The sequence below is a fragment of the Rhea americana genome, unplaced genomic scaffold (assembly GCF_003343005.1).
Source record: "Rhea americana isolate MKP2758 unplaced genomic scaffold, rheAme1 scaffold_15, whole genome shotgun sequence".
In the NCBI taxonomy this organism is placed as follows: domain Eukaryota; kingdom Metazoa; phylum Chordata; class Aves; order Rheiformes; family Rheidae; genus Rhea; species Rhea americana.
This window is the reverse complement of record NW_028185594.1, coordinates 4654555-4681495: the sequence shown is the minus strand read 5'-3', so window position 1 is coordinate 4681495 and position 26941 is coordinate 4654555. Positions and strand designations below refer to the sequence as shown.

Here is a 26941-nt window from a genome sequence, read left to right as displayed (position 1 = left end):
GTCCCGGCGGCGCAGGAGACCTCGGGCGCCTGGTCTCAGCGTGGCCGGGCCTGAGTTTGTAATTACAACCTGGTCTTTGTGGGGTGTGAGGGCTGGGGCTGGTGGTGTGCCCAAGAGCACGCGGTGTTTCTGGAGGGGAGAGGAAGCCTTGGGACAGGGGTTGTGTCCAGGCTTGTACTAGTTTTAGATCTTGGCTGCAGCGTTTGTCGGGTGCTTACGTGTTGAAGGGCTCGTTTTTTTTCCTTCCTGGCTCTCAGAAAAGGGACAGAGAAAGTAAAACATGTCATGTGAGGAGTACAGCCACTCCTGCAGTCTTTTTGCTAGTACTGCTGGAGGTTGCCAGATGAAAAGATAAAGGGCGTAAGAAGAGATGAGCTTCAAATACTTCAGAACAACATTAAGATGAATTTGGTATTTGGGAAGTGCAGGGTAGCCTTGACATCTTCCGTTTCTGAGCCTCTGGTGCCAGATGGTATGTATTTTTGATCCAAGTAGTGTCCACAAGCCTGTGATTAAAATACTAGCTGTCATTACACACATATGTAGGAAAAAGTCTTCAGTGCCTCCCAGTAGTTACTTGCAACATAAACCCTGCAGAAGGATGCGTGAATTTGAGGGTGATGACAAGCTTGCACTACAGCAAAGATAGAAAATAGTACGGAAATGGTATATGTTTTGTAGCAACTGCTTTTTACTGTTTTTGAATAATTAAAACATACTAAGACACTCTGAAACATAAGCAATGTGTGGTATCTGATTGAGAATATTAAAGGCTTACATATGTAARTCTTTGGTCTTAGGATAAAAGTTTATTCAAAAGTGCATGAGTGAGGATTTGTGTTGTTGTCCTCCAATCTGGAAAAGCAGTGACTTTCAAGATAACAAAACTATAACTGGTATTTTGTCATGAAATTGCATCCAGTACTTACACAAAGTTGAGCAATATACAGAAGTATGAAGGCAGAAATCTAGGACCAGCACCATTCCCATTAACTTTTCTACTTCTTCTAATGTTGCCCTCCCTTCTAAAATTTTGATTGCAGCCACGTTACAGTTTTTATCTATCCTAACTCTTGAGGAATGATGCTACCAAATTAGTTGTAACTAACTCATACAGTACTTACAGTAATACCTGTGTGGCTTAATTTTTGTTGTTTGTTGTTATTGTTGTGTTTTAATTCAGACATACTTCTTGAGATTGCCATAGCTTTATTTCTCTGAAATGTAAGAGAGCAATGCCACAAAGGCATTTAGGTTCTGATTTAGGTTCTGATTTAGATCTTCAGTTTTCCAGATAAAAGTAGTGTGTTTTGCTTAAGGTCTATTCTGAGCCTTTGGATTGTGTATATTCCTCATCTGAGATTCTTGTTAATCAATAATCTGAAAGACTATACACATCAAAAAAAAAATCATATTTGTTCTTAGAACTTTATAGAAATTCTCCCACATAATGCAGTCTCTTAGGTAGTCTGGAGAGTGAGGAACAGATTGGCTGCCCTTGAGATCCAAGTTCAARAGCTGTTTTTGAAGGCTGATATCAGACCACTTAGAAGGAGGAAAAAATTGCACTGTCTTCAGATCATCATGTAGAAACATGTTAAAACCACACTGTCTAGCCGACTTCTTTACTGGGTCTAAGAACTAGCATATAGGAAGAAATTTAATCACTAGTTGTTTACCGCTACTGTGTTAACAGATAACCCTAGCTTTTTACAAGATGAGGGGAAATGGAAGAGTTGTGTCCTTTTAACTGCTGCCGTGCATTTAAATGTCTGAACAGTACTTGTATTGACCCAGAATTAAAATGCAAATCAAGCAAGTTTAATATTGATTAACATTTGTGTTATGTAGTTCAGTGTTTGTTAGAGATTGAGTTGACTTAATTTTGGCTTCATATAGATGAGAAAACTTAATGCTGAAAGCAGGGAAGTAGAACTTTATTTTTGTTTACTTGGTTAGAGTTGTGAAGCTGTGCAAGGATAAGCCACTTTAGGGCAACATTCAGAATCTACTGCAAAATAAGTCTGGTTTTGCTGCTTTTTGTTTTGAGTTGATGATGGCGTTCAGTGATGCCTACAGCTGCAGCCTTTTTTTCTTTTCTTTTCTTTCTTCTTCTTCTTCTTCTTCTTNTTTTTTTTTTTTTTTTTTAAGATGAAACGAGGTTAGACAAAGTCATGTCTACTTCTGAACTTTGAAACTGGTTCTGTAAGTTTAAGGCTCAACTTCATGTTTGTTTGATTTTCTTTTCTGGTAAGCAATTGAATAGTTTTGAATGTAAAGTTTTCTTCCATATGCTTAACCCATGAGAACAACTTTAAAAAATATGGTTTAATAATTTTTTTTCTTGTTTTTTAAATCTAGGATTTCTGAACTGAATTGCAACTAAATTTGGAAATATTTAGCTGAATCTTCTGTTCAGGATGGGGTAATTACAAACAGGATTTCATGAAACACTTCCTTCTAAATTTCCATCCCTCTCTTGATGCATTTCTCTGAAATATTATGGCCAAGAGCCTGGATCTTTCTTCTGACCACTTTTTCATCTTTTACTTTCCTTCCCTGTAGTCTCAAACACTCATTTCTCTGACTTTAGCTTCTACTTCCATGTTAATCCAAACTGATTTTGAGGTTTCTGTGCTCTCTTTCCCATCACTTTTGYGGTGAGTGACTCTTCTGCCTCATTTCTATGCTGCAGAATCTGTCCTGTAAATCTCAATTTTTGGCTTACTTTTTGCATACACTCCTGCCTGCAAACCATCCCTATTAGAGGAAGCTAGACAATCATCTGATTTTTCTCTTTGCCTTCCCCCAAATACCTTTTACTTAATTCCCAGTTAAATAGTGTTTTTCACATTACAAATTTGGGAATCAATTAATGACATCTTTATCACCTGTTGACCTTCTTATCTTTCTGTTGTTCTACCTCCCTTTATGGGATCCTGTTACTTCTGGAAGTAGCTCAGAATTGTTTAGTTGGGTGTGATTTGGGGTTCTACTAGCTGAATAGTCAGTGTGACACCGCAGAAAAAATCATAGATGTCTTTTTGTCAAAGTATTTCCAGTAAAGAGAGCCTCATGCATAGTGTCATTAGAGCTTTCCAATGAGAATGYCCTGAGACATGATTTGCATTTCAGAACATCGTCATTTAAAATAGGAGAGTGTATGTGCTAGACTAGGAACAAATCATCTCATTTTGTCCTACTAGTGGACTATTCCAAAATGTATGTGCTCTACCTCTATTATTATTTTTATCTTAGTTTATTTACTGAATAAAGAGCAACTGTGTTCTTCAGTTATTGGTTGTCTTTCTTGAAATAGATCTGAGAAGAGTTCAACTGTAAACCACATGACTACCTTTCAGAAACAATGAGTAAGGTACAGTTGAAGCTTTAGGAGCCAGATGGTTGGATTACCAATCCTAGATATCAAGGGAGGCCAGCAGACAGATCATGAGTACCAGGTTATGGGTTTGATCCCTGTATGGGCCACTCATTTGAGGGTTGGACTGGCTGATCTCCAGAGGTCCCTTCCAACTTTGCCAATTCTATGATTCTGTGCATGCAAACCAAAGAGTAAGCACGTCAGAGGTGTTCAGCTCTGAAAACATGAAGACACATGAGGCTACATGAACAGGAAGATAAGGACCAATGCTGTAGCAGTCATTTACTGGCCAATTCAGGTGTCTGGAGATTCTGAGAGATATCTCTACTTAATAGTGAACTCTTTGCTATATTGCTGTTGACATTATTGGACATAAAATATCAGTTTGAAAATTAAGGAGGAGAATTGGATAAAGATAACGAATTCAGAGGGGGGGCTCTATCGATGTAGTTAAATATCTGATGGGTGTAAAGAGGAGGGCAGTCAAACTCTTAGTGGTGCCTCGTGGCAGGATGAGAGGCAACAGGCATGAACTGAAACACAGGAAATTCCACCTCAACATAAGAAAACACTTTTTCAATGTAGGGGTAGTTGAACGCTGAAACAGGTTGCCCACTGATGTAATTGAGTGTCCATCCTAGAGATGCTCAAAACAAAATGGGACATGGTCCTGGGCAACCTGCTCTAGCTGACCCTGCTAGAGCAGGGGAGTTGGACCAGGTGATCTTCAGAGGTCCTGCCAACCTCAACTATTCTGTGAAAACTGTCTTCCAAAGTGAATATACTGTTTGTCTGTTCTTAATACTGTTTGAGCCTGTTGAGTACTTTCAACCAAACATGAACAAGGGGTTGTAGTCTCAAAGATGTTGCATTTTTACAATTTTGGGGGAAAAGAGAGCTGACTTGAGAGAGATCCTATGAATGTCTTTACTGAGGAAAAAGCTGACCAAAAAAACTCACTCAGCTCTATTACTAGATGCCAAAGAAACTTGTTTATCTCAATGTGTGGATTTCAGATATGTAAGTTCAGATATGTAAGTTTTGGATTTCAGATATATAAAAAGCTTCAGTTAGAACTTCTTGTCAGAGAATTTGATTCTGAGATTAACGACATCTTGTACTTTTCCTATGGCACTTTCTGCTACTTGCTTGTTTTGTTTTGTTTTCTCATGGTGTCTACTAGAAGCTGGTTCTTTGGAGCTTTTATTTTCCTTTTTGAAAACTTTAATTGCAGATGTTTAGAAAGATATTAGCAGTGATGTAAGATCAATCTTCAGGTTATACTTCAGCAGTAATCATTATTTTTTGGTTCAAGCATTTCTAACAACAGTTCTGAATTTTTTAGGAAAATTAAAGCAAAGATGAATCTTCAGAGTGTTTTTTCTCCTAGGATCTTTTCCTGAGATAGAGACCTTCCTTCCTTTTATATACAAAAATTTTCTCCTGTGAGGTGTACAGTTCAAAGGTGTGCATGCTCACAATATAATTTCCTTTTTTTTTTTTCAATTGTTATTGTAGTAGTAGCTATATAATTTGATTTTTTTTTTTAAAGGCACATCAGGGTCAATGTTCTCTTTCACTAACTTTCACATACTTGCTGGTAAGCATCAATATTTGTTTAACTTCACACTATTCAGTCGCTTTGTTTGACTGCCTTAGTTTGAATCATCTTCACAGGTGCATGCCTCATTTTACAATTGCAATAGGTGTGTGCRTTAGTAGTTCACCAATAGTCACTTCTGTCAGTTGTGCTGCAATGACTTGCACAGACTTGGTACCCAGCTTGCTATTTTCTCAAATTGTGGCTTTTTTTGATTTGTATCCTGTATGTTCAGTTGATACTTTATTTTATTATTTTGCTTTATTTGAGAGCAAATTGTTTCCAGATAGATTTTAGAGTAGGGTGGATAGGAGGGTTGGTATTTGTGACAAATATTGGTTTAAAGAGATAATCAGGCTAATTAAAACAGATCTAATATTTAAGAAGCTTCTATTTGATGAAACAGCTCCATTGTTTTTCATCAGCCACAGCTGTTGTAACTGTTATCTCTATGGAGGCAAATCTCTTGTTATGTAGGTCACATAAAGGGAAAATAGCAGCTGAGTGCTTGCTCCAAGAACTGTAGAGGAAAATGTAATGAAAACATCATAAATGTTTCCACTGAAGTGCTCTGAAAGACCAAGAGGATTGGAATAGTAGACATTGGCAATTTGTATTAAGACAAAAATTGTGATAGTATAGTGCCTTTTTTTTTTTTTTTAAGGAATTCTGGTTTTTATTTATATCGGGCAAGAACAGCTGATGTTTGAGCATACTTGAATAGATGTTTGAATATATTTTTTCCATTATGTAGTTAATTTTGAAGGAATATTTAAATTAAAAGAAAAAAGAAAGTATATTTAGGCTTTGTACCTTGAAGGAAGCAGCTTCACTTGAACTTAAACAGTAAAGAAGCTCTTTGATTTTCATTCTCTGTGCCTAGTAAAATACTCCTATTTTTTGATGGGGGAAGGTATGCAGTAATAATTTATGCTGCTTAGTTTTGAAGATGTATGTTGCAGTTGCTTTGCAAATGATGTGACTGACCACACACACTTCCTGATTCCCCACCACCACCTCCACGTGCTTTCTATTTCTCTTTTGTAAAAAGAGAGAAACTCCTTGAAAAGGAAAAATAATAATTAAAAATACTTAGGCAGAATATGGCAGCTATTTTTCAGACAAATAGCATGTTTGATGTAACTTTGCAAGTAAGTATAATTCCTAAAGAATGACATTGCTCTAGCAGATCATCTTCCGTGGTACAAATGGAATATTTCTGATGTCTTCTGCAAAGGTACCCTTCAGTTAGCTGTATAGTACTAGTCAGTCAATTTCTTTGATACAGGACTCTTCAACTTCATAGTAACTTTCAGATTGAGATTTGCTGCTACTCTCTGAAAGCAGATCTCTTATGACCTCAATAGTAGGATTTTGATGGTTGTTGGTGCCTGCAGAAATAATTAACCAGAAGAGGATTCTGGAGTAATTTATGTGAGAGTTGCTGATTAAAGCACTAATAATTATTTCCTTGTTGTTAAATGGAAATATTTTTCACTGGTTTAATGTATATACTTCTAATGGAAAATTTGCATAAGCCATATTAATTATAGAATGTCACTAGACCTAAATTTGAAGGACTAGTGTTCTAAGAGACTTAATGTTGTCCACAACACTGAAACGTACACATAATAGGTTTTATTATTTTTTACATGTCTTTATTAGGTTAAAACTGCTGGGAAATTGAATTCTGCACTTCTGAAGGCAAAATTATTATTATTTGACTAGCTGTGTGATAGTAATCATGGACAACTTCTTTTGCACATGAATGCATTTATGTAAAATGTCAATTGCCATGTTATTACTACTGTTAGTGCAGAACTTGTCCTATGGCACAGTCAGAAAGCGTTTGTGACTAATAGTTCTTCCCAGTGCTTTTCTAAAGCTTCCATCTGATCTCAATAGCATTTGCTGTTTTCGAGCCATTTGTTTCATCCCTTTGTATTCTTCACAGGTTGGATTAATATATGATATTTTTCAAGTATAATTCTTTAGGGAGAATTAGATGGATTGATAGTAAGCTTAAATCTTAGTAATCTCTGGATTGGCATTTTAGATCTGGAATGGTTAAAACAAATAGTGTGTATGTGTGAGCATATACATGTATCTAAAGCCTGGCTCTTTGCTTAATTTTACACACCTCAAATTCTGTGTTGAGGAGCTTTTCTTTATTGTGTTTGACGCTTACTAGCTTCTAGCTTAATTCTTTACTGTAGTCCCACTTTAAAAAATAGAGTTGATAGATGGAGTAAGTACTCCATGTAGTAAGTCTTTTAACCATATTCTTCCTTCCATTTTCCCTTCCTACATTTGTTATGTTTAAGCTTTTTTTTTCCAGTAGAAATTCCTGTTAATATCTAGATTGCTCTGAAAAGTAGTGTCAACATAAACAATAAAAATGTTGGATAATGTTTTGCAGAAGGTAAAACATCATGTGAATATGAATGTAGTTACCAGGGAGCATATAAAGGGAGGAAACGCCTTGATGTCTTGTAATACATAAATCATTATCTAATCAAAGTTGACTTCTAGAATTAAAGGTTACATAAACCTCTTTACGAATCTGCTATATGTTGTATTTTGGGTGGTTACTAAAGCTTGTCAGCCTAGAGCACTCCTTTAATTCAAGTAGACAAAGAGAAAGAATTAATGGTATGAACTCTAATAAACCTAGTTTAAACTGAAAAACTTTAGTATGGATTTTCTTTGTTAGTCTTTGACAGGTATAAAGAAACTAAGCTGCTTTATTTTCTTCCAGGCCATAACTGTTAAGAATCCAATGACTGTTGTGCTTTTGAGGGAATAAATGGTAGTTTACTGATTATCAGTTTCATGTTTTTAACATAGGATATTTTTCAGGGAAACCATAAAAACATATTGCACTGCATATTAAGCTTGTTATTTCAGGTTCTGTTCAGTTTTAATTCCTGTATTGAAAGTATCTTGTCCTATACTTAATGACTTGCTATAGATAATTAAAACTAAACTCTCTGATTTGCTTTCTTTCTAATCAAAAGTTCTTATTCCAGCTGATAAATCAAGACCACCTTCCTCAAGCCCTTCCAGTATTATTCGCCGCACTTCCTCACTGGATACACTTGCTGCTCCTTACCTTGCTGGACAGTGGCCTCGTGATAATCATGGGCAAGCTGTTCCATGTATGAGAGACAAAGCCACACAGGTAGGACAGATTTTTATCTTTAGAATATTCTATATTTCTAAAGTTTGTATTTCTAAGTATGAAGGCAGGATTTAAATGCAAGCTTTTCTTTGAAGTATTCATTCTGGCTTTCTATATTGTAAGTTTTTGTTCACTTTGAAATTACAGTTGTTCTGCTTTTGATATTTCACACTCAGGTTATTTGCATCATTCTCTAAGAGAAGACCGTGAACTGTGGCATCTGTTAAGAGTGCAACTTTCTCCTTTTTTCTCTAAGAAAAGCACTAGTATATCACATGTCTGTGTTCTCATTGTTTGTGGAGGAAAACAGGTTGTGCTGGTTAAATACTGTTTAGTCTTTAATTTATGCAAATAAACTTAAAGTGACTCCTTATATGTAGTTCTGTTTTAAAATTTCATAGGAATTTTTTTKTAGTGCTTTTATAAAAGTTACTGTAGCCTTTCCTATGGAAGGCTATTAATCCTCTGATTGTAACAGGCCTTTTAATATTCACCTGGGCTATACATATTGAAGTGCTGCATCTTTGAGGAATGAATGATGCTCAAATTTAGTTGAATTGCAAAGTAATTAAAAAGTACGTGATTTACCAATAACTTCAAGAACTTGACAAAATTTCACAACATTTTAGTGATACAGTCCTATGCTGTTTGTAAAGGCAGAACCAACAAAAAGTTGAATTGAATTATGGCATTACCAGAGCTGCAAGTTTACCACATGACGCTTTTTTTTTTTTTTTTTTTTTTAATCTCCTTACAGAGAGGAGTCTTAAATGGTATCATACGTATATGGAAGTGGTTCAGGGTAGATTTTTCCGTTGACTGTCACAATGTTTCATTCCTGCTTCTGTGGATATGTTTGGCAGTGGATTTCCCTAACTTGTAGAGTGAAAGAAAGAACCAAACATCTTGAGTTTTAAGTTCCTTATCCTAGAGCATGGTTTCAACAATAGGCCTTCACCAATTTCTAAGAATGTATCTGAACTGCATCTGGAAGATATACAGGCAGCATGTGAAACATACTTGAGTTTAAGCATACCTTAGTTAAGTCTGGTAGCAATAATGAAAATGCAGTTACATAGGCTTCGGTGTGTTGTCTACTCAGATGCATAAGATGTCAAGCAGGTAATGTCCTCACTGTTGATTAGTACTATATGGTGTTCCCAAGAGCTGCGAAATTTAGTCCAAAGGAGGCAAGAGCAGATCAGTGGAAAGGTAAGGTATTTTTCAGAGGAGTTTGACCAAGTGTGAAGTTAGAGATGGTGAACAAGGGAGAGTTGAGAAGCAAGTTTTCTGTGCAGGAAAATGAATAGAAGAGACTGTTAGAAGATGGTGTAAAAAGGGGAAACAAATTGTAGTGAGAGCAGGAGGATGGAGGAAGGCATGTGATATACAGGGTATTTCCATTCATGCTTAGCTATTAACAACTATTTCTAAAGGGCAGAAGATAAAGTTAGTAGATGCCTTAGCTTCATATTTTCAAACTTGATTTCTTAGAATAATACTTTTTTCAAAATCACTATATTTCTAAAATGCTACCAAAGTATTTGTTGTATTCAGCTGATCTCTTCCAGCTTAGCTAAGTTTTAATTGGAGTCATGGCTGAGTTCTAACAACCTGTATGTTTTTCCAGTTAGATTAGATAATATCTTTTTTGGATTACACTTTTCTTTTGTATCTTTCTTCTAATTCTGACACACCTAGCTGCTATTCTGGATAGGCTTTTGTATATAAAAGGAAATGCATTTACCAAGATTAGTGGGAAGGCTATATATAATTAAGAAATTCCATTGGGTATTTCCACAGGATGAGTGTATTTAATGGACATTAAAGTTAATATACTCCTGAAAGAAATAGAATAGTATGCTTACACTTGCTAACTGAAAATGTGTCTGACAAGGTAGAAAGTTCTGGGATACTATACATCTGTATGTCTAAGCCTTGAGCTGCTGTGACACTGACAGGACAGTTGTTTATGATTTTTCTAGTGGGCTTGAGAACAACTATCTGAGTTAGGGCCAAGTTTCAAACGTATGATTTAACAAAAGCTGATTTCCCAGGAGTGTAGGCTCTCCAGTTGTTAAATTTATTATTTGTGAAGATATGGTGTTTGGATGACGTTTCACTTACAAGGTATCACAGTTTCAATCTGTAATTTCAGATTTCACAGAGTCTGTCATCTCCCTCATTTTCACATACTTTGAGTTTGCGTTTTTTCCGTAGTGTTTGTTGACTAATTCTGAGTAAGATCACAGGCCGAGACATATGATAAGAGAGAGAATGTGTTGCAGACGGATAAACGCAATTATGTACTCATTTGCAAGAGTTTGCTTGTATTACAAAGGTTATGTTTCAAATTATATATGAAGGGAATAACCATGAATACTTTTTTTTATCCAAAACAAAAAAAAAAGGATGCCACATTTGGCAAAAACTGGTAGGTAAAGTCTGTTTTTCTGTGGACAGTGTTACGCATGCTCTGATGGAGATCCCTGTTGCAGGCTGAAACTACTAAGATGTAGAAAATTTTGGAGTTGAGTCAGCAGAGGATCTTGATTCTCATAGCTTATGGGGTGGACAATGTAAGTCATTCAGGAAGCAGGTTGAGAAGCAACAGCAATTAGTGACACTCTTTGGCTTGCAGGCCGTTAGAGATGCCCGTAGGACATAGCTGAGAATTGTGTAAGAGATCCTACTTCAAGCAAAACAGTCTGTATATCAGACTCTTACTTCAACTATTTTATTTTAGTGAAGATACAACTTGTCTCTAAAACCAGATTAAGTTATGTACATGCAGAATGCTCTTTGAATATCAGTGAACATCCTAGGTCTGGCTAGAATTCATCCATGCAGGTGTTGTTGTTAAGTATTACTTAAACAGGTATTTGCAATCTGGTCTGCCTTTTCTTTTGAATCAGACTTTTTTGACTTTGTGATTGTTTGAAATACAGCTATGTCAAAATGCAAATTATAATGAAACAACTGTTTTGACATTGTTTAGCTCTTAAAGAATGATTTTTGAATTCAGCTTCAAAGTTTTTGTTAGAAACTTTTTTGTTAAGTGTTTTTTGTTAAATCTAGTATCTGTAATAAATTTAGCCATAAACAAACTTCTTGTAATTACAGAGCAGGCATTGCGAATGACAGCAACTAATAAGCAAGTAATAGTAGATTAAGAACCTAGAGAAATAGAAATCCTTCTTTGTATCAGTTGGTTGTTCAGTCTATTTGTCTTGAAAGTGTGTATTATAATATGTAGGGAAGAGGTAGGTGACTTACTAAAATGCTATTACATTTCTGATTTGATGTAAAGATTTCCTATAATTCAACATCTTCTGCTTTAAAAAGATTTTTTTTGCCTATTTGCTTTGAGGATGAATATCAAAATAAACTTTAATCCCTTAAAATGAATCAGATAATTTATAAAAGAAGATCTGGAACAAAGTCTTGAGTATAAATTATRTGCAAAGACTAATTAAAGTCTCAATGTGATTCTTGTAGGCAAATGTTAATAGTTGTGCTGAGTTGGAAAGTTAGAATTAATGAAAAAAATGGATTGTTCCAGAAGCTAGAAGATGGGATGAGATTACAGACTGAAATTAAAGAATGTGCTGGGCAAAGACTGGGATTAGCATCATGAATCTGGGAATAGGGTTTGTCAATTACTCTATTTTAATCAAGTTGCTGAAGTTGGAAAATATAGGTAGGATTTAATGATATGAAAGGAAGATTCTATGATTAAGGTAAACGCCCCTAGAAAAATGGCTTCTGGTTTTGCTACAAAATTCCTGTTCAACCCTACTAACTTGTTACTGAAAATCGTCCTAGTTAGTTGCTGATTTGGAATTGTGAATGTGAAAACACGTTGATAGTGGAGGTTTCATTTATGTGAAACTTCCATCTGTAACTGAAGCCAATGCAAGTTGCAGTCTGTGTGTTCCAAGAGTTACATCTCAATTTTCCCTGGAAAATGGAGATCAATATCACATCATTAAAGACCTTGCAAGTTTCTGTGTTCTGTGAATAGATGGGTAAGCACAGTCAGCTTGTGGCTTGCAAGCTGTTAGTTCTAGATGTTGTCTAAACATAGTCCTAACCAACTGTTGTACATTTTGGATTTGGAGGCTCTGAGGCAACTGAAGTTTCTGTCTGCAGGAGAAAGTGAGACATCAGTGACTTGGAGGGCTGAGGTAGCCAGGTCGCCACTGGATGCTGTTGCATGCTAAGGACTGCACTATAGCAATGGGGTTTTAAAGGAAGTCACTATCTCTTTCAGCTTGTTCTCTTTCAGCTGCTTCCGGAGATCCTTCCTCTTGCTTCATTAGGTATGTTTCTTGTGGCTGCATGGAGATTCCTGATACGTGTTTTAGTATGTTATCTCTGAACTAGAGGGTTTACAGTTCACTGCTTTTGAAGGCTGTTCTAGATGTAGTTGGGTAGGAATACAAATTTTGCCTCTAAAGCATGCAGTATTATCACAGGTTTGTTTGTGGTTTTTGTTACTTTTAATGAACACAACTTGTTCTAATGATGCTTTGAATATCCCAGATCTTTTTTTATTACAATATATTTGCACATTTCTCTCTCAAATGTTAATGACTCTGTTTGTTTAGTGAAACTAGCATAGTATTGTCTAGGTTGMTTTCTGCTTGGCACCTGAGGCAAGAATAAGCCTGAAGCTCTTTGGGTTTTAATGAACGAACTCCCTGCCTCGGAATAGCTCTAGTGCCTCACCTTCCTTTTTCTCATTCTTCTGAGCATGAATTTGATTTCAAAGCTCTATCAGTACAGGATTTTCCATAATTTCCGGCAAGTTCTTTTTGCTGATATATCAGAAGTAACAAAATCAGCATCTGTGCAGGAAGGACAGAGGAACCATCCGCTCTCAGTGCAACTTCAGCATTGTCCTGCTGGTTCTTGAGTGTTCTCCAGTAGCTTGGGATACAGCTGACTCTTAGTACTGCTTTACCTATATACCTGTACCTGTATAATAATATGGAAAGGAAATGTGTGTATTCACATGCTAGAGGAGGTCTGAAAGTTTGTAAATATATAGTTTCACTACACATTCTCTTACTTTGCTTGCCAGAAAGCTTCTAGTTAGTGACAACTTCTCAGTAGTCTTTTCTGTATCCAGAAAATCTTAAAACTGTTCTCTCTCCCAATTTGTCTCAAAATATTTCTTCCAGGGAGTAGAAATTATCCTTTTTTTGTAATTAATCTGGTAATCCTCTTGCTGTAGACAGAAAGTGCCTGGGCTGAAGAATATTTAGAAAAGAAGAGAAGCTCACACAAACGTTCAGCATCGTGGGGCAGCACAGATCAACTCAAGGAGGTCAGGAATGCTATTACATGATACACTTTTTTGGGTTAAGTTTGCTGCTGTCATGCACTGTTTCCTTGACTTTTCAGGAAGGCATGAATGTTGTACCATTTTGTTGTATTATGTAAAGCCTGGGCTTAGTAGAAAATAAACTAAAATATACTTCAGTTGTTAATTTGGCTTTGATCTCTTATAACAGTTTAGGACTTAAAATTTTAATTTTAGTGTGGGAAAGAAAGTATCAAATGCAGATGACATTTTTCAGCAGCAAAAGAAATCCAGCAGTGACCTAATTATTTTCAAATTTTATGTATTTCAAGTACTTTCATTAAACTTCAGGAAATATCTCCTGGATTGAACTGAACTGGTATCTAACTTTTACTTTTGCAGGAACTTAAGTTTAATTTAGTGCTGGCAGTAATTATGAAAATTCTGGCAGTAAAGGCTTAGATAAGTGACCAAATAAACTAGTAAAGCTATATATGTATCTGAACATATCTGGTAAAACCTAATGTGAATTTTTCCTTTATTAGATAGCAAAATTGCGTCAACAGTTGCAGAGAAGCAAGCATAGCAGYAGACATCATCGGGATAAGGAAAGACAGTCTCCGTTTCATGGTAATCATGCAGCCATTAACCATAGTCAGGTAAGGCTATACTATCTTTTTTGACATAGTGGATATGTAATACTGTTTTTAACTCCATTTAAGATTGATTTTTTTTTCTTTTTCTTTTTCTTTCTTTTTTTTTTTTTTTTTTTNTTTTAAGGGAACTCATACTTCTAAATATGTTGTAGCTGTAGGTGATTTCTATGAAACAGATCAATTGCCTTTGACTTCCTGGAGTGCCTTAAGTGCAAAATCTTTTTATTACTTGGCTAGGTTATCTTGCTGTGTAACTCTGACTTCCGAAGAATTTCAAACAGATTYTTTTTTTTTCAAGGTAGACTCTTAAAATGTATTCTTCAGACTGTATGAAAGGATGATGTGGATAAGTTTAATCTGAAACCATCAATTTATCTTTTTCATGAAGTGTTGCTGCAACAGTTAGAAATTTGTGGAGAGGGTATGTCATGGAGCAAATTGGTGGTAAAATGATGTGGATTCAAATGAAATTGTAAGTTATGTTGACTGCATGTCCTGGCAGGAGCACTTGTCTAATCCTAGGATGAGGTGTTCAGGGAGCTTAGCTGATAAAATGCTATTCAACTTTTGTTTTGCAAGTTGCTCTATCAAAAGTGTTTGTCCTCTTAATGACTGCATTCAGCATCAGCCTTTGTAACCTTTTCTCTGTGATTTTTCATTATACCTTGAGACTTTCAGTAGTAGCCACTATGAAAATTATGTGATGGTTATGCCACCACGTGTTCAATGTGCAGTTGTAGTTTTATAGTTTTGTCTCAAGGCTGTTAATGAGGCCTGGTTCACAGAGGTGATATTTTTAGCTCAGTTAGTAGTAGGTGGAAGAAACCCTTTTTCAGATCTCTTTTGCTTGAGTAACTTTAAGAAAATCAATAGGAATTTTTTTCAGATTTTTTTTCCACTGATCTCTCACAAATATATATTTGGGAGATAACGGATTTTTGTTTAACTGTTACAAAAAGAGTAAATACCTCACAATTGCCTTGCAAGTCAACCTAGTTGAAAGAAACCATGGAACTATCAATGCTGTAAATAGAGAAAGGACTTTAACCGGGCAGCTTTTCCGCAAATCTAATTGTATTTCCAATTACTTCTAAAATGCAATTAGCATTATTTCAATAAAGATTGCATTTTGATACCAGTTAATTAAGGCTGCTTCCTTTGCTTTCCATCCTTCCTGAAATAAKTTAAGCTGGGGAGGGGAACTGTTGCTCCCTCAGCATGTGTTCATGTACCTTACAGGTATATAGACTAATTCATCCTGTTAAGAAAGGAAATAAAAAGGAGGACCATACAGTCTGGAGCAGCCAGGTTCTTTTATGGATGGAAATCAGGTATCTGAGTGAATCCAATTGGCTTCAAGAATGGAAATAAGAGAGAACTGAATTTCAAATTTCTCCTGCACTGTAGTTCTTAACTCCTAGTTTGTATAAAACGTAATGGCATTATCTTTTTGTCTCCAATCCTAACATCCCTGGAACAATTCATGTTGTTAGGAGTTTTGAATTTTAAGGAGATAAGTACACTTGAGTTTTTAATTAGGTCAAATTCTGTGCTTCTGTGCAGAAGTATTATATTTAGGGTTTGTTAGGATTATATTTTTACATCAAAATTTAAGAAGTCTTTTTCAAAAGGCCTTTTTATCTTTTGAGAAATCAAGACAATTTTTTTTTGAAAATTGTTGGAGTCTGAGTCATGTGCTTTGTGAAATCCACATCAAGAATTGTAATTAAGGAAGTACTAAGTTTCAGTTTGTCTTCTACCCACTACTTTAGTGGTATTATTAATTAGTGCATCTATTTTTCTTTTTTTGCCTTGTTACTGTTCATAACTTAAATTGAAGTATTCTGTAGTTCAATCAAAACTTTAACTTGATCTAAAATGAATTCAATCAACAGTAAAAGCTTCTGAAGAATTCTAAATCTTGTCATTATAACTGTTTGGTAGTCTTGTTCTGTGGAGTTAGTAGCTAGTTTTTCAGGCTAAATATTTTTAGTGATGTTTAAGTACTGACTTGCAGAGCACCATTTCTTAGTCTTCCCTAACTTTTTAATAACTCCTTTGTATCAAAAGAAATCAAAACCAGGATTTACTTGAATTGTAGCATGTAGCTTAAAATCTACAAACAGCAACTATTTCCTCCTCTGCTTCTGTGTAGCAGAATATTAGTCTACAAACAAGAAAGGAGAGTAGTTTGGATTTGAAACAGCAGTCTAGTACAAATTCCTACATCTTCATCTGGTTTGCTGGAGTACAAAATAGAACATGCTGCAAAGCTTAGTGGCTACTGTAACTCAAGTCAGAATACTGCAAAATGCTGAAAGGAAAAAAAGAGAGAGAGAGAGAGAGAGAGAAACCCAAAGAAAGTTTGGTTTGGGCACTTCATTACACTGGAGAATTGTGTGCAACTTAACTGATCTGGCCTCGTAATTACAACTCTGGGAATTTCTGATTGATAAGCTATTGTCACTTTTAGGTAGATAATTTTTTTGCTTTTTTGATTATTATTGATTATGATGCTACTGCTCTGAAAAATATCAAATAAAAATTCTCTCTCTATATATCTATATAAAATTCTTCAGCATCATAACATTGTTATTCTGCTCATGAAATTTTACCTCTTGTATGAAGATTTTTTTTACTTTCTGCCAAATTTTGAACTATGTAAATAAATAAATAGAAAAGTGCACAATAGATAATTAGTGTTTGGACTTGTGAAACTGATCATAAAGTATTAGCTGAGGCAGCAACTTTTCCAGCATTGTGTTATAGAACAAGCCATTGTTGTTTTTCATAGATTTTGTGCCAGCTGTCTCCTACCACTTGGAAGGGGGGTTGCGGGAGGCTTCAAAAAGAAGTAAGCAAAGGGTTAGATAATGGCATTTAGAGGCTGCTTTTTTGTGAAAAGTGTAACTGCACAGTGCAAGCTGTAACTGCAAGCTTCAAGTGTTCTTTCTAGGCTCTCACCGAATCTCACCAAAAGATTCGTCTGACCACTCAAAAGAAAGTATACTGTGAATGCAGCCAAAATACCAATACTGTAACTACATTAAGCCAGAGTAAAAGGCCAAGAAAACAACGTAGGATGACTTCCACAGAAAGAAAGTAGTTCCTATAAAGGAACTACTACACTAGAATTTCTGGCAGCAGCTCAGTTCTTTCAGGGTTTGTGGGAAGGACTGTGTGAAGCTTTTCCGAAATTTCTTGAATTCTACCAAAATTTTTACAGTGGTTCTTACCACCTAAGCCTCCTACTGAGTGGTTTTGTTGTGCTTCTATGATTTTTAAACAAACAAACCCACAGAAATCTATATGAAATAAACTTGTTAGCTATTCCTGTCCTGCCGCTCAGAATCAGAAAATAGTCGCTGAACTTGAGTACTTACTGCTCTCTGTAAATTCTTTTTCAAAAGTATATATATATTTTTTTAATACCACCAGTGTTCCATCCTGCCTCTTTTTATAGGAAGAAACATTTTCTGAAAGGTATCTCCTCTCAGGTAATCAAAGGATGCTTCCAAGAGTGTTGGACTTTGAATTAATTCTATGGTCAAAGTCTGTAAACAGAAGTCTTGTCAGTGAGCTCTTCCTTTAGTCTCAGTGTTAATGTAGTGGAGAAGCTAGAAATGAGGCCAGAGCTGAGGACAAAAAAATAGATTAAGTTTTTAAAAATGCTTCTTCTTTAGTGCACTTGGCTGAGGTTTTGCTATTACTGGATGTTTTGAACCATCAAGCCCCTTCCTTTCAGTTTCTTGGGAAGCATTTTCCATAGTATCTTACTCATCGGTTGTTTCTAGTGAACCAGCCACTAGAGTTATTCAACCTCAAGATGGTTTGATGTCAATATATAAGACATCAAAAGACCTTGGATTCTGTTTAAAGCTCTGTTCCTTGTTGAAGATTTGGAGGAGCTTATGGCCTTTCCCTCTCCAAAATTCTTGTAAACAATTTAGATTTGTCACCTCCTGTGTTTCGTAACTCATAGCTTTATGCCATACCCATGTTTGAGAACTTTTAACTGTCCTGCACCAAAACTCCTCTCTCTGAAAATGTCATATGTGAGCACTGTAATTATTATCCTATGTTTGACATCTTACTGTTTTTGTGCATTCCCGCATCTGCTGATCAGTAGTCAAGGGCATCCTTAAAGCCTGTTCCTATATATCAGGGACTAGCTCCATGCAGACTTCAGTGAAAGCAGTATCTCTGTTTTGAAGGCTCTTGTTTTGAGGCTGTTTGTTCCACTCTGTAACAGTGTCTGCTTCTTCTCCTACTGTAAATACTCAGGGTTAGCAAGTCATCTTCAGTCGTGACCCAAATATTATATCCTTTTGGAAGTGAAGGATGCTATATTGGACCTTAATGAGCTCTACCTGAGCAAATCATGCTTTGCTATTTTGAGCTCTTCAAATGGTACTATGATTCTGGGAATTTCTGTGGCAGGCAAGCAGGGTTAAAAGATGGAGAATTCCCACATTCTGCTATCAAAAGCAGAAATTTTAGAGGCTCTAGGATACACCACTCTGCTTTATGCTTTTTAACAAGTTCAGTTTATCACAGGAATGTGTATTTGTAGTAACTGGGTGCGTAATCGATCTTTTAGTGCCTAAACTTGTGCTTATTGCACCCAAATTATGAAATAGATATGACCTCAGAATCACAGAATAGTTGGGATTGGCAGGGACCTCTGAAGATCACCTGGTCCAACTCCCCTGCTCTAGCAGGGTCAGCTAGAGCAGGTTGTCCAGGACCATGTCCCATTGTTTTGAGCATCTCCAGGATGGAGACTTGACTACATCAGTGAGCAACCTGTTCCAGTGTTCAACCACTTTCACAGTGAAGAAATATTTTCTTATGTTGGGGTGGAATTTCCCATGTTTCAGTTCGTGCCTGTTGCCTGCCACGAGGCACCACTGAGAAGAGTCTGACTGCCTCCTCTTTATACCCATCAGATATTTAACCACATTGATAAGATCCCCCCTCTGAACCTTCTTCTGGATCACCTGCCTCGCCCTGCTGGCAACACTCTGCCTAATGTAGCCTGAGATGCCGCTGCTTTGCTGCAAAGGTGCATTGCTGGCCCATGGTCAACCTATTGTCCACCAGGACCCCCAGGTTCTTCTGTGCAGAGCTGCTTTCCAGCTGGTTGACCCCCAGCTTGTACTGTCTTGTTTGACCTTCTTTTGTGCAGAATTAGCAGGGTTGCTTTCTCAGCTTTGCAAGCTCTTCTCCAGTGCTTTCTATTTTCTCTTTGAGCAAGACAAAGTCTTTTCCAAGTTTGGCCATTCTGAGAATGTTGTGTTTTTGTTGCTGTAAAAAATGAGTCACAAGCATTTCCTGAGCAGAAGCGTTTGCAGTCATTGGGCAAGTCTCTTTTTATGGCTTTTCTAATGTTTCRGTAAAGCAAAAATAGTATACTTAAGTATATTCCCATCTTGGAGATTTGTAGTTAAGTGTGAGAATAAGTCTATGTGAGGGTATATATCTGTGCATAGAATGCTGTTGTTTAAATTCATTGATCTAAAGTAGTTTTAAAAATTCACGTGCAAAGTAGCCATGCTTTCATTTCTATCTATGCACAGTGTTGCTTAGAAAAATACAAAGTGTTGTGAAGACCAAGTGAGAATGTTACCTTCCCTCAACCAGTAGAGAAGATATTCTTCATTATATCATATTAGGCCATGATGCTAAACTAACAAGGGATTTTAATGTGACTTTTGTAAAAGTCATGCTGCTCTTTGAGTTAGAGTAAGTGTTTGCAGGAAGCCTTCCATCATCTTTGATAGTGCCCTGCATCACCAAGATCACCTTAGTCACCAAGACTGTGTTGAAATTTAGAGCAGAGAGTCTCCTAATGTATCGGGTAGCATGATTTTGAAAAGGAGAGAGTACCCTTTGGTACCAGAAAGGGTTTTTAAAAACTTCAGTAACATGTTTTTTTGATGTCTCTAGAGAAGGGATTTATTGTATACATACTTTAAAACATTTAATTATAAAATGTTAATCTTCATTCTGAATCAGTTGTGTATTAACACATGGCTCTGGGGTTCTGTTCTTTCTGTGGAAGTCTTCCTACGTTGTTTTGATGGCCTTTTACTCTGACTTAATGTTACGGTATTGGTATTTTGGCTGCATTCAGAGTATACTTTCTTTTGAGTGGTCAGACCAGTCTTTTGGTGAGAGGCAGGTGTATCCAGCCTGTTCTGTGATGAAGTTCAATGAGCCAGAAAACTTTTCAGGGTCTTACGCTGTCAAGCCTTTGTAATTCCAGTGTTCTTCTGAAGAATCCAGAATCCTTTATGAATCTAGTCAGGAAGCTGGTAACCTAAGGTACAAATCACTGGTCCGTGTGAAAGAGCTTAACAATGGCATAGCTGTATGTGGTGCATGGTGGAGAATGTGAGGAGAAAATCTATGTAGCTCCTGCAATGGTTACCTTAAAAACAAAGTGAAGTAATTATCAACAATAATGAATAGCCCTTTTCTGTGAAACCAGAGAAAAAGAGGACTCTGCTGGAGGATTTCACTGATATTTAGTGATAGATTGAGATAGGGCAACTGTGATTTCCAAAACTCTGATCTGCACAGAACTAGTTGTTTGGCCTTGCATTTGTACAAAATTGTATTTTCAAGGTGAGTACAGTCTCTTTTAACATTGCAAAGCACATTCAAATTTTGTGCTTTACTAGCTGAGCGTGCTTTCTTAAGTACTGAATTGCACAGAACTCAATTTTGTTGCTTTATAATATATATTTTTGCAACTGCTAATTCAGCATTTATGCTAGTAGAACAACTTCCAAATGAAGGTGTTCAACACTCCTTCTTGGTAACTGAGGTAGATATGTTCAGGAAAAGAGTTGACGTTAAAAAAAAAAATCTTGCAGTAATTTTTCATTTGTAGGACCCAGCACAATGTGCTAGATTTTTTYCCCCTATTTTATCAATGTTATGAGAAATTTAGACATCTACTGTCTTTCTGAGTATTTTACTGAACTAAGAGGAGGCCACTTTAATAGAATAGGAGGTCTTTATTTCTAATATAGTGCAGTCTTACATTTATGGAATAATCTTTCCTTCTGCTTTTGTCATAGCACTGTAGGTGACAGCAAACTGCCACTAAAACAGAATTATAATGAAGTTACAAACAGTAAATCCAAAGGAGAGGGAAGCAAAATTGTGGTACAGCTCATTTCAAATTGAATGGGAATATATTTCTAAAGGCTCTGTGGCTAAAAGATTTGTTTTACTTAAATCTGTTGTTAAATTTTCACTTGCAAAGCAATGTAGGGTGGGAGGCAGACCATATCAAGGAAGGTTTAGAGAATAGTTTTTTGAAAGCTTTTCCTGCTACAGATTAGATTTGAAAAAGTTTTTGAATGTCTTTGTCCTCATTTAAAGATATTTGTTATTAAACACATTTGTTACAGCTTCATGTAAATCCTTGATATTTAGGAATAAATGTGTTATGGTTAAACGTTGACCTTGAAGTAGAAATATTAACTATGTTTTGTAAGTAAATTTACGTTGCTTTCTCACTGTCTCGGGTTCTTCAGGCTCCCGTTCCAAAGAGTGCTCTTGTTCCTGTGATACCTATTACCAAATCAACAGGATCGCGATTCCGAAACAGCATAGAAGGACTGAATCAAGAGATTGAGATAATAATTAAAGAGACRGGAGACAAGGAAGAGCAGCTTCTTGTATGTATCTGCCAAACATGATCCATGATCACATTTGTTTTTTTTTCTTTGAGATTTTAAGTCGTAAGCTTTATTTTGCACAGTTTTTAAGTAAATTTTGTCTTGAATTAATTCTTTTCCCTAATAGAAGTTGTTTGAAGGTCTCTTGGAAAGCAAAAGGGGTAAAAGCTTGAAACTGAACCTTTTTCTTTGTGATTACTCCAATGTAGTTAGGTTCTCAATGAAATAAGAAAGCTCGATTAAAACAGCAGAGGAAAAATAAAAAGATCTATTTTGAGAGTTTCCTTAGTAACTTTTTTTTTCTTTTTTTCCTTTTTACCCATGCCGAAGAGGGGTTCACGTCCCTCCTTGGATGAAGCATAACTCTCCTATTTTTCATTTTATCTTCAGAGATTTTTAGAKAAAAAATTAGTAATAGAAGAAAGTAACAAATCTTAAAAACCTGGTTTTTGTTCTTAGTTTCAAAACCTGACTGATTTTATCTTCTAGTGGAATCCTGTGTAATGAACAAAATTTTCCACTTCGAACAGGTTTACGAAACAGAGAAAAAAAATCCTCAGCACTACTGGTTTAAAGAAATTGCTAACCAGATGAGAGCAGCCATCTGATACAATTTCATGCCTTTCATTTTTAACAGCCCCAAGATATTCCAGATGGGCACCGTGCCCCACCTCCGTTGGTTCAGCGTAGCAGTAGTACTCGCAGCATTGATACCCAAACGCCTGGTGGAGCAGACCGAGGTAGTAATAACAGCAGCCGTTCCCAGTCAGTATCTCCAGCCTCATTTCTCACCATCTCCAATGAGGGCAGTGAGGAAAGTCCATGTTCTACAGATGATCTTCTTGCTGACTCCAGAGATAAAGGTATTGTGTAACTTTAAGTTCATGACCATTTGCAGCACTGCAAAACTTCTAACTTACTGCTCTGTGAATGAACATGTAGTAAAAGAATGTGTGTGTTTCTCATGTCTATGAATAAGTCATAGATTTTTTTGAGGGGGTTCTTTGTAGGTGATCTTTTTCTTCTAAATTCCTCCARGTATTGTGTGTGTGCACACACACGCATATCTAGTGTTCTGTAGTAGAAGTTGAATAGATATGTGAGAGGAATGTGCTTCCTAAATATCATTATTTGTTTTTAAATTATATATTATTTAAATATCTTAAACAGGAAATGTGTGAAACAAGAATGTATAGTGGCAGATGGAACAGCAAAGTCTAATTGTCCTGTTGGCTCTGTCAAGCATTTGTTATGATCTAGGCCAAAACAGATAACTTTCCACCTTCTAGCAGTTCTCTTTCTCTCATCTCCCACACCAAAGGTGGTGGGTTTGGGGTTTTTTGTGTTTTGGTTTTTGTTTGTTCTTAATCAGAAACATTCTAAGCTATAATAAGACAATTACATAATTCAACAGAAACCTATTCTGTTTTTTAAGGAATGTGGTTCCTGCCCATTTTTTTTGGCTAGATGATGGGAGTAGAGGACCCTGGACCTCAGACGTGCAGTTATAAACTGAGTATGTCAGGGAATGAATGGAGCTTGCAAGGGGATATAAGAAAATGATGTAAGAAAAAATGGATGATGTAAGAAAAAATGGATGATATAAGAAAAAATGGAAAGGAGGGAAGGGATTGAGATAAGAAAGCAAATTAACAAGGGAAGATTGGGAGGTGAATGAAAAAGATTTATTTGATTTTTCTAATGCTGACAGTGAAGTGAGTTTGAATTTTTGGAACATTTTTTAGATAGGTCTTGAATTTTACAGCGTGATGTATTTAAGTAATGAGAAACTCTGTTCCTGCAGAGAATGGGAATAATTCTCCCCTGCCAAAATACGCTACCTCACCGAAACCCAATAACAGCTACATGTTCAAGCGTGAACCTCCAGAAGGCTGTGAAAAGGTGAAAGTCTTTGAGGAAAGCTTGTAAGTAGGCCTTTACTACATAAGAAATAACATTTAACACTCCATTGACTTACTGATTTTTGTGTCAGATCAAAACGATTAGTCTAAGCACTAAAACAATACTAACAGTGCAATCTCTGCTTTGTATGACTGTATACTGGTGTATATTTACTGTATTGCTGGAATTTTGTAGGAAAATCAAAATCTTGACAGACTGCAGTTTTTAAAGATTGTTTTACAAGCTGGTGGCTTAGCCTCCAGCTGGGTACGCTTGTATAATCTTCTCCCTACTTAGTTTTAAAAAATAGTTTGAAAAAATTACTTACAAACATACAGGCTCTTTTCAAACTTGAGGATCAGTTTCTTTCCAATCAGTTTCTTGCGGCCAAACCAACATAATTTGAGAGGTCCATGGTCAAGTGTGTCTTACCTGGCAGATAATGGGAGGAAAAAACAAATAAGCTAGTACAAAGAGAGGTACTAAGCCGTTTTAATGCAGATATGTCACCTTGGGTACATCGGAGCTTGTTAGCTGTGGGTCAGTGACACCTTGCTGAACTTGAGCTGGCTCTTGCAGAACTAGACAGCTATTTTTACATCCTATCATCCRAAGCTCGGGGAAGTCTATGTCTTCTCAACCCCATTTATGATGAAGACTCGAATGTGGATGAAGGTACTTCAGTATTATGGAGTGTTTCCCCTAAGTCTCAACGCCACGTCCCAGGAAGCTGATCCCACTTTTACAGAAATCCCCACCTTTCCTGCTGGGCATCTGACCTTTCCTGTGTAATTTGATCATAAGTTAGAAACATGCCCATTTATCCTGCTTATTTAGGTGGGTAGTACCTCTACAAAGTTCTTGAYGGAGAAATGCTTTCTCTCTTCCTCCTCCTCCTTTTCCTAAACTTATAAAGTTTGTTGGGTGTTGGGCAACTATTATGGTATTTTCCCAGCTTCCAGGTCCCTACCAAGGCTGCCCCTTATGCAGTCGTCCCTGGACTCTGTGCCTCTGAGATCCTACTCTGAGTTAGAGCTTAATTTGAGAACCTGCTACTTGTATTACTGTAGCCTTCAGCCTAGAGTCTGTCCCTTTCTCCTTTTCAAAAGCAACCGTGAACCTGGAAGTCTGCTCCATGGCCGGCTTGGAATTTGCTCACCCATGCAAGTGTTGGTTCAAGCTTTCTTGCAACATCATGCAGTCTGGAGCCCAGCAGACCAACCTGGGAGATGAACCTTTCCCTGCTGATTGGCCTGGCAGAACCCTTTTCCTCTCAGCTTGACCTTTGTGGATATCAGGAGTAAAATTTATAGAGGAGCTGGGCGGGTTAACTCCTAGTGCTCATTTTGTTATCAGTTTGTTTGTAGAATACCCATTTTTTCTACAGACTCCAAATCTTAGTAGGAAAAGAAAGATCTTATGTGGAAGGGATATGGATGAATAAAATTCCAACCTTCAAGATGGTGGAACTGAGAAGCTATTGACCAGTCATCAGACATAACTATAGTCCTAAATCAAATATTCAATTGGTATCTACATTAAAACCTTAAGTGAATACTTTATAAATTATGTGAACCTCTGACTTTCATGCTGAAGCTGGTCAGGACTGTGAATGCTGTGCATTGTGAAAATCAAACTATATGATTTATAAAGCCATTTCAGAATGAGGTCAAAGTGAATAACACGTTCGCTGTCAAGGCTACTTCCTTTGTCTTGTAAGGTGCTAGTATGTTATGTGGCYGTGGTGTCCCTATTCTAACCGCAAAATCTTCATTAAGAAGAATCAGATAATGCCTTGTTTTTTCATTTGCAAGGAACTGCATCACAACTGGGCTGAGTTACTATACGTGTTCTAAAAACGTTCCTAACTGCTGATTTGTCATTAGATTGTTATTTTTAGTTCAGATTTTTGCATGTCACTTATTCAAAATGAATGTTTTAAAAACAACTAATTTTTGCAAAGAAATTGATTAATTGGTTACAAATTGTGAATCCAAATGCATATTGGAGATTTAGTGAGTACTTTTGTTTAACCTCAAGTGGAGAAGATTCTAGTAAATGAGATTTCAATTTAGAGTTCTGAAAAGTGTCTGAGTGTCCTGAATAGTTGAAGCAGTATAAGATTTAAAGTACGATACAGGCATCTGCTCTGATGTGTAATGTGAAGTATGAGGAACAATGCAAGAAGCAGTGTACCAAGAAAATCACTGGGCTTCTGAAGGCCATCTTTGTGTCCTCACTAGAGATGAAAATCTAAACTTTGTTTCAGGAAACATGTAGCAAATTGATGAGTGCATTCTAAAGCATTAGTTCCACCCTGAAAATCAGCTCTACCCTAGTGGTTTTTAGGATTATCAATTTTCAAAAAGTATTTTCCTTGTTTGCAAGTTTAAAGATACTTTTAATTGCTTAAGCTCTGAATGTGAAACTTGTATTCTTTCTGGTTTGTGAGACACATCTGGTAATCTAGATTCTGAAGACCAAATTCTTCTCAGCTACATCTATGCTGTTGTGAGACCATTGGTGACACGTTTGAATTTGACTTTGCATATTTCATGCTTTGGTCCTTCTGAAAAAGCCATCTTTTGTCATTTTGGATTTTTTTTTAATGGAATTTTTATTCCTTGATGTCACTTAGACAAAAAGTGCAAAAATCTTAACCTGTATTTAAAAAATTCATTTAAAGATACAAAGAATATAGTTCAGTTCTGTCCTATAGCTAAATTAACTCAGCAATGCCATCTAGTACTAGTAATAAAAAAAATCATAGCTGCCTTCATGTATTTGCTGTCTCTGTGCTACTGATTTTGAGAGGTTTCTTTGTTTTTAAATCTCCTTTGGCTCTCCATATAAATGTGGAGAGGATTACGATAACTTGGGTTACCTGTTTCTCTTTTGGAGTGCATAAGCTGTATTGCCAACAGATTAGTTAGTCTTCACTTGTTTTAAGAATATGTTCTATTGTGATTCAAATTGCATTTGTATTTTTTTTCTTGGAAGTCTGTACTAGATAGTTATAGTGCTGTTCTGCCTATATTTAGTCATACAGCTGTGAAACAGGCTTCAATAGAAGATGTTACCTAGCTATGCCAATTCTTAGTTGCAGAATCCCAGAATAGCTGAGGTTGGCAGGGATCTCTGGAGATCACCTGGTATAGCTCCCCTCCTCTAGCAGGGTCAGCTAGAGCAGGTTGCCCAGGAACATGTCCCGTTGGATT

General features: G+C 36.5%; 2 protein-coding genes across 2 annotated transcripts in view; one reads left to right on the top strand and one right to left on the bottom strand.

Annotated features, from left to right (window-relative positions):
* SUMO1 (small ubiquitin like modifier 1) overlaps window positions 1-26941 on the bottom strand; it is a 235783-nt gene that overhangs the window by 170807 nt on the left and 38035 nt on the right. The window lies entirely within an intron of this gene.
* The window catches only part of FAM117B (family with sequence similarity 117 member B), a 28777-nt gene continuing 9851 nt past the window's right edge, over window positions 8016-26941 (top strand). The window contains exons 1-6 of the mRNA XM_085299394.1: window positions 8016-8163; window positions 13403-13495; window positions 14017-14130; window positions 21678-21821; window positions 22459-22684; window positions 23626-23746. Coding sequence (XP_085155520.1) covers window positions 8143-8163; window positions 13403-13495; window positions 14017-14130; window positions 21678-21821; window positions 22459-22684; window positions 23626-23746 — 719 coding nt within the window. The 5' untranslated portion in view covers window positions 8016-8142. The remainder of the gene's footprint in view (window positions 8164-13402; window positions 13496-14016; window positions 14131-21677; window positions 21822-22458; window positions 22685-23625; window positions 23747-26941) is intronic.